A 9452-nucleotide genomic window follows, 5' to 3' on the forward strand; every position below is an offset into this window, starting at 1 on the left:
TATATGGACTTTAGTAAGGCATTTGATAAAGTACCACATGGCAGATTAGTACAAAAACTAAAACCACATGGGATTCGGGGTGGCCTGGCTAGATGGATAGAAAACTGGCTTGGTCATAGAAGACAGAGGGTAGCGATGGAAGGGTGTTTTTCAGAATGGAGACCAGTAACTAGTGGTGTTCCACAGGGATCAGTCTTAGGTCCTTTGTTGTTTGTAGTATATATAAATGATCTGGCGGAAAATGTGGGTGGTCTGATAAGCAAGTTTGCTGATGACCCGAAGATTGGTGGAGTTGTTGATAGTGCCAACGATTGTGAAAGGATACAACAAGATGAGATAGATTGGCAACTTGGGCACAGAAATAGCAGCTGGAGTTTAATCTGGAAAAAAGCGAGGTGATGCATTTTGGAGGATCAAATTTAGGTGTGAATTATACTGTTAATGGCAGAACCCTCAGGAACATTAACATTCAGACAGAACTGGGCATACAGGTCCACAGTTCCCTAAAAGTAGCAACACAGGTGGCCAAGGTGATTAAGAAGGCATATGGCATGCTTGCCTTCATCTCCAGGGGCGGGGAGTACAAGAGTTGACAAACCATGTTGCAGCTATATAAAACCCTTGTTAGGCTGCATTTGGCATATTGTGTGCAGTTTTGGTCACTGCACTACCAGAAGAATGTGGAAGCTTTGGAGAGAGTACAGAGAAGGTTCACCAGGATGTTGCCTGGTCTCCAGGGCATTGGCTGTGACGAAAGGTTAAAAAGACTAGGATTGTTTTCACTGGAAAGACGGCGGCTGAGAGGAGACCTGATAGAGGTCTACAACATTATGAGAGGCATAGATAGGGTGGGTAGTCAGAGGCTTGTTCCCAGGGTTAAAGTTTCAATTACAAAGGGACACAGGCTCAAGGTCAGAGGGGGAAAGTTTAAGGGAGATGCGCAAGGAAAGTTTTTCATGCAGAGAGTGATAGGAGCCTGGAATGCACTACCAGAGGAGGTGGTGGAAGCGGGCACATTGGCTACATTTAAGAGGCGTCTGGATGGTTACATGAATAGGGAGGGAATGGAGGGATATGGATCGAAAAATGACAGGTTTGGTTTTAGATTAATTAGGGCATGATGGTCGGCACAGGCTTGGAGGGCCGAAGGGCCTGTTCCAGTGTTGTACTTTTTTACTTGTTCAAAACGTTTGCATTTTTTTGCTGTTATCTATTCTAACAATGGCCGCATTTTACAAACCATCTGCAGATGAGATAGGCTTCCAAGTTTATGGCACCTCTGGCAACCATTCTCTGGTTCATTTCTCAGGGCAGTGCTATGACCAATCAAAGTCAGCCTGGCTTGTTTAAAATTTAAACAAAGCTTGGCAGTTAACTGTCAGTCATAACTAACTGGTGCACTCTCCATAGCATGCCGTTACCAGAGTCCACTTGTCACCCAATCAGCACTCTCCTCTCATACAGCCAAAACATTACTTTTCCTCTTAACGTGCTGTTCTTGCAAATTGCTCTGATGAGCACAAGATAAAAATCTTCAACAAAATGTGTCTTTTTTTCATAAACTCTCAAGTTCTGTACCACCAAACGACTCAATGCTGTGACTAATAAATGAAAGCATGCCAAGAAAATGAAAAATGCTTATTTTAGAACGCGCTTGCTTCAGCAACTTTTTAAACTTGATCACAGGTTTTTGGACTTTTCTCCAATGCTTTGAAGAGTGGTTTTATGGGGCTCAGACCTTCAGCCAGTTTCCACAGTTTGCAAAAACAAAACAAAAGAATTTAAACTGTCAGTAAATTGCTTCTGATTGTTACAAAACACCAAAGCTTTGGGTCCTCCCCCCACTCCGGTGAGACTGAATGGCTTTACCCTGAAACAACACGGAGAGAGACTCACCTTCAAATCCATCTTGATTGATGTCCCCAATGTTAGCCACAGCCAGCCCAAACAAGGAATCTTTGGTCCCATTCAGCCGGAGACTCTTCACGCTACCCCACTTGCCGGCCTGGTTAATGTAGATATAGACAGCACCGCCAATCTCTTCCTTTCGGTCAAAGAAGTAGGGAGCGCCAACCACAAGATCCATCCACCTACCAAACAGAAGGTCAACAGAATGTCGTCATGGCATGGAATATCTATATGGGTCCTGATGGAAAAGTGAAGGCAGGAATAGCCGCTGGGGCAAGAGAACAGGCTGCCCAAGTCAATGCATCAAGACTCCGAGTTACGGTCAATTGTCGGAGAACCTCCCAGGTACGACAACATATAAACAGGCCACTGAACTGAACAAAGATGAGGAAGTCATAATCCCATGTGCTCATCCTGTTCATATAGCTCTTTATTTGTCTCTCCTTCACTCTCCTGTTGAAACTGTTATTAATTATTGACCCGACCTCTGCTTCAATCACTGACTCAACTGGCGAATTCCACAGGCTCACAACAAACTGCGAGAAATGGTTTCTTCTCTCCAGGTTTGCGGCTGGGTTAAGGGGAGGGGGATCTGTGAGGAGGGTGCAGAGATGCTTCAGTGTGAGAGGCTGTGTGAGTGGGCAGGTGCACAGCAGAGGCAGTATAATGTGGATAAACGTGAGGTGATCCACTTTAGGAGCTAAAACAGGAAAGTAGCTTATTATCTGAACAGTGATAGATTGGGAAAGGGGGGAGGTGCAGTTAGACCTGGGTGTCCTTGTACACCAGTCACTGGAAGTAAGCATTGCAGGTACAGCAGGTAAATGGTCTGTTGGCCTTCATAGTGAGAGGGTTCGAGTCCAGGAGCAGGGATGTCTTGCTGCAATTGTACAGGGCCTTGGTGAGACCTCACCTGGAGTATTGTGGGCAGTTTTGGTTTCCTTACCTGAGGAAGGATGTTCTGGCAATGGAGGGAGTGCAGTGAAGGTTTACCAGACTGATTCCTGGGATGGTAGGACTGATGTATGAAGGGAGACCGAATCATATAGGACTGTATACACTGGAGTTTAGAAAAATGAAGGGGAATCTCATAGAAACCTATAAAATTCTAACAGGACTAGACAAGGTAAACACAGGAAGGATGTTCCTGATGACCAGGGAGTCCAGAACCAGGGGGTCACAGACTAAGGATAAGGGGTAGGCCATTGAGGACTGAGATGAGGAGAAATGTCTTTACCCAGAGAGTGGGGAGCCTGTGGAATTCTCTGTCACAGAAAGCAGTTGAGGCCAAAACACTGAATGTTTTCAAGAAGGATTTGGATATAGTTCTTAGGGTTAAAGGTATCAAAGGGTTTTGGGGAGAAAGAGGGAACGGGGGCTGAATTGGATGTTCAGCCATGATCATATAGAATGGTGGCTTTAGCTCCAAGGGCCAAATGGCCTACGCCTCCTATTTTCAATGTTTCTGTTATCTGATGTCCCTTATATTGTTATAATTATTATATATTATTATAATTCCAACAATCCTCCCCATAATTATCAGAAAGAAATTGTTTCTATCGACTTTGCGTCATCAGTTCATCACTTTAAATACTTCTATTAAAAATCCTGAAACTTCTTGATTTTCATGAAAACTGCCCCAATTTTTACAGTTCTTTCTTTGTATTGTATTTTCTCCTCTGAGGCAGCATCCAAAATGGTCGCCCTGTATGAACCATGCAGCACAACCAAGAGGAGACCCTAGGTCAGTTCAAAATTGTACCTTGTTAACATCATGTGAGTGAGTTGCCAGGGTCTGGCACAATTCCACAGATAACTCCATCAAGTTCGATTTTTCTAGTCAACCTGCTCAGAGATGTTATTACACACATCTGGAGCAGGTGGGACTTGAACCCAGGACTCCTGGGTCCGAGGTAGGGACACCACCACTGCACTATGAGAGCCCCTATCTCTGCTATTTTAACAAGAAGAAATTTCTTGGGGATGGCAGTGCAGGCAGCAGCTTGTCTGAGGGGGATGGGTGTAAATGTAAGTTAAGCACAGGTCTATAAATAAGGGGTCTAACAGTTTATGACACCCGTCCCCAAGATTATGCCTATAAAATGGGCGCAACGAGGTCCAAATTTACCCAATCGACTTTAATCTTGCCATCTGCCAGTGCCCTACCAAACACATTCGCGCCCCCCTCTCCAACCACGTTCCGTGCCCAACCCTCACCCTGCCACCAGCCATAACCTCATTTCTCACAATGCAACTAAAAAGCAAACAAAAAAGGCATGACCACCACTTTTTACGTGAAACTCCTTAGTCTTGGATCTTCTGCTGCACCTCCAGTTAAAAAGAAATGTGTGTGACTGTTCCTGATGATTAAGCAGTGACAGTCTGAAGGAAGAGATTGTAAGAACTGCCGACGCTGGAGTCAGAGACAGAGGAACACAGAATGGAGCTGGAGGAACACCAACAGGCCAGGCAGCATCAGAAGAGCATTTTCTGAAGAAGGGTCCCGACCTGAAACGTCAGCTTTCCTGCTCCTCTGATGCTGCCTGGCCTGCTGTGTTCCTCCAGTTCCACACTGTGTTATCTCTGTCTAACTCAGTCTTTGAACATATTTAGTACCATAGCCTCCACTGGGGCAGACAATTCCAAACATCTACAACCCTCTCGGTGAGAAGAAATTCCACCTCATGTCTCTTGTAAATGGTAGACCTCTTATTTTAATTCCCCAGTTCTACATTTCACCAAGAGGTGTAACATGCTCTTCTGAATTCACTTTGTCAGCTTCCCTTAGAATCTAACATCTGTCAATTTGGGAAGTCCTCACTAGTGTAGTGGTCAGTATCCCCACCTTTCACATGGAAAACCGTGTCAATTCCCCACCAGGGAGGACCCAAGGACTTTTTGGGTGGCACGGTGGCACAGTGGTTAGCACTGCTGCCTCACAGCGCTCGGAACCTGGGTTTGATTCCACCCTCGGGCGACTGTTTGTGTGGAGTTTGTATGTTCTCCTCGTGTCTGTGTGGGTTTCCTCCGGGTTCTCCAGTTTCCTCCCACAGTCCAAAGATGTGCAGGCTAGGTGGATTGGCCATGCTAAATTGCCCATAGTGTCCAGGGTGGGAAATTCCGGGATAGGGTAGGGGACGGGTCTGGGTGGGATGCTTTTCAGAGGGTTGGTGTGGTTTCGATGGGCCGAATGGCCTGCTTCCACACTGTAGGGGATCCTATAATAAGATCACCTCTCACAAGGTTGTAAGTCACTGAAAGCAGTTGTCACAATCAGGAAAGGAAATGGCATATTGACTTTTACTTTGAACAAGAGGTTTTGAGTACAGGGGCAAAGATTTGTCTGACAACAATTTTACAGAGCCTTGGGGAGACCACACCAGGAGTGTTGTGTACAGTTCTGGTCTCCTTACCTAAGACAGGATGGTTGGGTCAAAATCCTGGAATTCCCATTGTGGGTCAACCCACAGCAGGAGGACTGCAGCGGTTCAAGAAGGCAGCTCACCACCACCTTCTCAAGGGGCAACTAGGGATGGGCAAGGAATGCTGGGCCCAGCCAGCAATGCCCACATCCTACACATGAATGCACTTGCCATAGAGGGAGTGCAATGAAGGTTCATCAGATTAGTTCCTGGGACAGTGGGGCTGTCCTATGGAGAGTAGATTGAGGAGACTAGGCCTTTATTCTCTTGAGTTTGGAAAACTGAGAGGTGATCTCATTCAAACACACAAACCTGTCAGAGAGTTTGACGGGGAAGATGCAGGAAAGAAAACTGGTGAGGGTCTAGAAATATGGGCGTAGTCTCAGAATAAGATAGCTATGAATCTTTTGGAGTTCTCTGCCCCAGAGAAAGCTCTGGAATCTCAGTCATTGAGTATATTCAAGAGAGAGATTGATCAATCGATAGAATAGGATGAGTGTAGAAAAATGGCATTGAGGTAAAAGGCCAGCTGTGATCCAGCTTACACCTGTTCCTGTTGCCTACCTTCCAGACTTGACAGTATGCCACACAAAGGCTTGGTCAAAGAGGAAAGGGACTTTAGGGAGCATCTTAAAGGAAGAGAGAGATGGACAGAGAGGTTTAGGGAAGGAATTCCAGAGCTTAGGCCTAGCCTGTTGAAGGCACAGCCTCCAATGGTGTAGAAATGAAAATTGGAAAATGGGCCAGAGTTAGAGTGCACAGAAATCTTGGAGGGATGGAGTGGAGATAAAATGTCACTGAACACACCATTGAGTGAGAGAGAGATGAAAGAAAAACTGATTTTATCTTACCCATCGCTGTTGAGGTCAACCGTGGCAACTGCGTAGCCGTATGATGATCCCAGCTCCTCGCCCCACAGAATGTGCTCTGGTGCCAGTCTGTTGACGCCCTCTTTCTTCAGGATCACCACAGCGCCAGTGTGGTTGGCTCTGGGTGCCCCAGAGACCACACTCAGCTCGTCTTGCTGAGTGAGGCCTTTCGCTGAGTCTACTGAAAATCCTGAAAGGAGTACAGGCAGTTAAAACAAACACCGGTGTACAGAGTTGGTGGCACAATTAGCATCAACGGAGTTTTAGAAACACAGGGTTCATGCAATGGGGGCAAGAAAGTCGTGTTTTTAAAAACCCTTGGTTAGGCATCTCTCAGGACTTCTTTATAACGAAAGTTATATTGAATGCAGAACCTATTTGGCAGTTACCTGAGCCAGCACATTGAGGTATATAAGCACATGTTAGTAACACAAATATCAGACTACAAGAGGACATCAGGCTAAAATATTCTTCAATTTTACCCTAACTCACTGGCAGAAAATCCACTGCATCTGGAAAATTATCCATTTTTAAAGCCCCACATAATATTCTTCTCCATTGGAGAACAGCATGAGGCAGATTGGAAAATCAGGGCTCCGCCCAATCTCATCCTGATGGGCAATTTTGGTTAAAATGGCCTCCTTGAACACTCAAAATAGGTTCTCGCTGTTGTATCCAATCTTCAAAATTTGCAGTAAAGGAGGCTATTTTGGTCTTAATTCAAAGAGAGGGTAATGCTGGTGGCTTTACTCAGTTTCTTCTTGGCTTGGTAAAGAAATGTTCTCTGTTTTCTAGGCATTGGAACTGGGGATAGTTTGCATTGCATTCAGATGTCTGGAACCTGCTGGAAATACAATCCGGGTTTCTACAAATAATGTGGTTTGAAATAAATCTTTATTTAAACAGAGTCGAGTGAACACAACTGGATGTATGGCATTAGGGCCCAACTACACTGTTGTGCCTTTCATACTGTATGCAAATATCATAGTGTATCCTGTATGAGTACCAATATGACCATGGGCTTTAAAGAAATTGCCCTGTACTCAAAGGTATGAAGTTCAGTCATTAACAGGAACACCATAATATACGTTCCAAAGCTTTCCCTTTCATTCATGTGGTGCATTGGAGGGATGATTAGATTACCATTTCACCCTATCCTCATCAGTCAGAGAATGGTAGAGCAGAAGACGAGGCCATTCAGTCCATCATGCCTGTGCCAGCTCTTTGAAAGGACTACCCAATTCATCCCACTGGCCTGCTTTTTCAATAGTACTGCTCCACTTCCAATGCTGTACAGTTCACAGTAGTCAATGTCACTGGACCCTAGAAATCCAGAGCCCCTGGCGAATGTACTGGGGACACTGTTTGAATCCCACCATAGCAGATGGTGAAATTTGAATTCAATACTAATGGCGAACTTGTAACCATTATCAGTTTTTGTAAAAACCCCACAGGTTCACTAATGCCCTTTAGGGAAGGAAATCTGATGTCCTTAACCCAGGCTGGTCTACATGTGACTCCAGGCCCACAGTCAGCTCTTAACTGCCCTTGAAATGGCCTCACAAGCCACTTGGTTGTCTTCAAGAAGATGGCTCACAGCAGCTTCTCAGGAGCAATTAAGGACGGGCAATAAATGTTCAGCTTACCACTGATGCCAGATCTTATGAATAAATATACAACATTCTTTCAACCACTATAGACTTTTCATTAAAGTTGATGTGTAAAAACCCACGCTAACTCTAGAACTGACATGAAAATCCTATAGGATAAATGGTCTAAAATTGTTCTCTACCAGACTCAATCATATTTCCCTTCTTGTCAAACACTTGCTTTGTGTGCTTCCTAAAGATGGGTATTTTGTGCTGGGGGAGATATAGTTTTTCCATTTTAGACCTTGCATCACCAGTATTCACTGCTCTAGTACTTTCAACAAATCAAACTCTCCAAACTCGCCCATTTCAAAGCTGTACATTTGCAAAATTTTATTTGCGACTCTTTAATCCTGGAGACAAAGAGGCAATCTCTCGGAGGGGGGAGGGTTTTAGGGGATGGAGAGGGGTTTAAATCTTCAAAAACCTTAACTGCTTCTCTTTTTCCATCACCCCACACCCCAGAAGTCTTTATGGCAACTTGAAGTGAGATTGGCAACTTGGTATCAATTATAATGTTGTGCTCACATTCACCAGGAACTAGGATCAGACTGCCCAACCCATTTACCACAGAACCCTGGAAGCCAGTGAGCTGAGATGACCTCCAATTGTAGGCTTTGCCTAGACTCCAACGTAAGCTCCCCATGGATGAAAGGGCAGAACCCAACTCTACAACAGTCCCATCAGTCAATCACACATCTCCATGTGTTTGAGGATACTATCTGTCTGTTCATTGTTGCTCCTCAAGAGCTACGTATTGTTCCATGACACCAAATGTGAGCTTTATACCTCCTTTAAACTGAGCGCTGCAGTGCAAATGATGGTCTAGTCCCAATTTTGTCCCAATACGGGACCTTATCGAAACATACAAGATTCTTAACGGGGACTTGACAGGGGAAATGTGGAGAGTTTGTTTCCACTTGTGGGAGAGGCTAGGACCAGAGTCTGACTTACGCTCAAACTAAGAGGTCACACATTTAATACAGAGATGAGGAGGAATTTGTTTTTTCTAAGGGGAGTGAATCTGTGGAATTTTTTACCCCAGAGGGCTGTCGAGGCTGGGTTGTTAAGTATATTCAAGGCTGTGACAGACAGATTTTTAATCAATGAAGGACTCAAGAGTTGTGGGGAAAAGGCAGGAAAATGGGTTTGAGGATGATGGAACAGACTTGATGGGCTGAATGGCCTACATCCGCTCCGTCATCTTATGGCCTCATGAGCTAAAATTTCTCAAGCTCTTGACTCATCCTGAGGGATCAATGGAAAAGGGCCCCAAAGCCAATGTCACCCCCCCCACCCCACTTCTTGAAAACTAAATGGACAGAAGAGTCAAAATCGAGTTCCTACCCACAGGATGCCTAGCTGTAGTTTTTAAGAGTAGGTGACAGTCCAGTGCAACACAGCAACTCCAGAAGAATAAAGTGAAGTGCCGTGTGGTAGTCAACATGCCAGTGACTGAAGGCAACAGAGAAAAGCCCATTTGAAACACATCACAATATCAGGCAGGATAAAGAGCTGCAACCAACAGATTAAATGGCTTAATAAAAACCAAAAGAACTGCGGATGCTGTAAATCAGGAACAAAAACAAAGTTGCTGGAAAAGC

General features: G+C 44.8%; 1 protein-coding gene across 1 annotated transcript in view; it reads right to left on the reverse strand.

The window, feature by feature from the left end:
* Positions 1–9452, reverse strand: part of LOC109926153 (integrin alpha-7-like) — a 181105-nt gene that overhangs the window by 30414 nt on the left and 141239 nt on the right. Inside the window, exons 6-7 of the mRNA XM_048618867.1 lie at positions 6182–6389; positions 1897–2090 (exon numbers count right to left, since the gene is read on the reverse strand). Coding sequence (XP_048474824.1) covers positions 1897–2090; positions 6182–6389 — 402 coding nt within the window. The remainder of the gene's footprint in view (positions 1–1896; positions 2091–6181; positions 6390–9452) is intronic.

The sequence above is a fragment of the Rhincodon typus genome, chromosome 41, assembly GCF_021869965.1.
Source record: "Rhincodon typus isolate 14 chromosome 41, sRhiTyp1.1, whole genome shotgun sequence".
Taxonomy (NCBI): Eukaryota; Metazoa; Chordata; class Chondrichthyes; order Orectolobiformes; family Rhincodontidae; genus Rhincodon; species Rhincodon typus.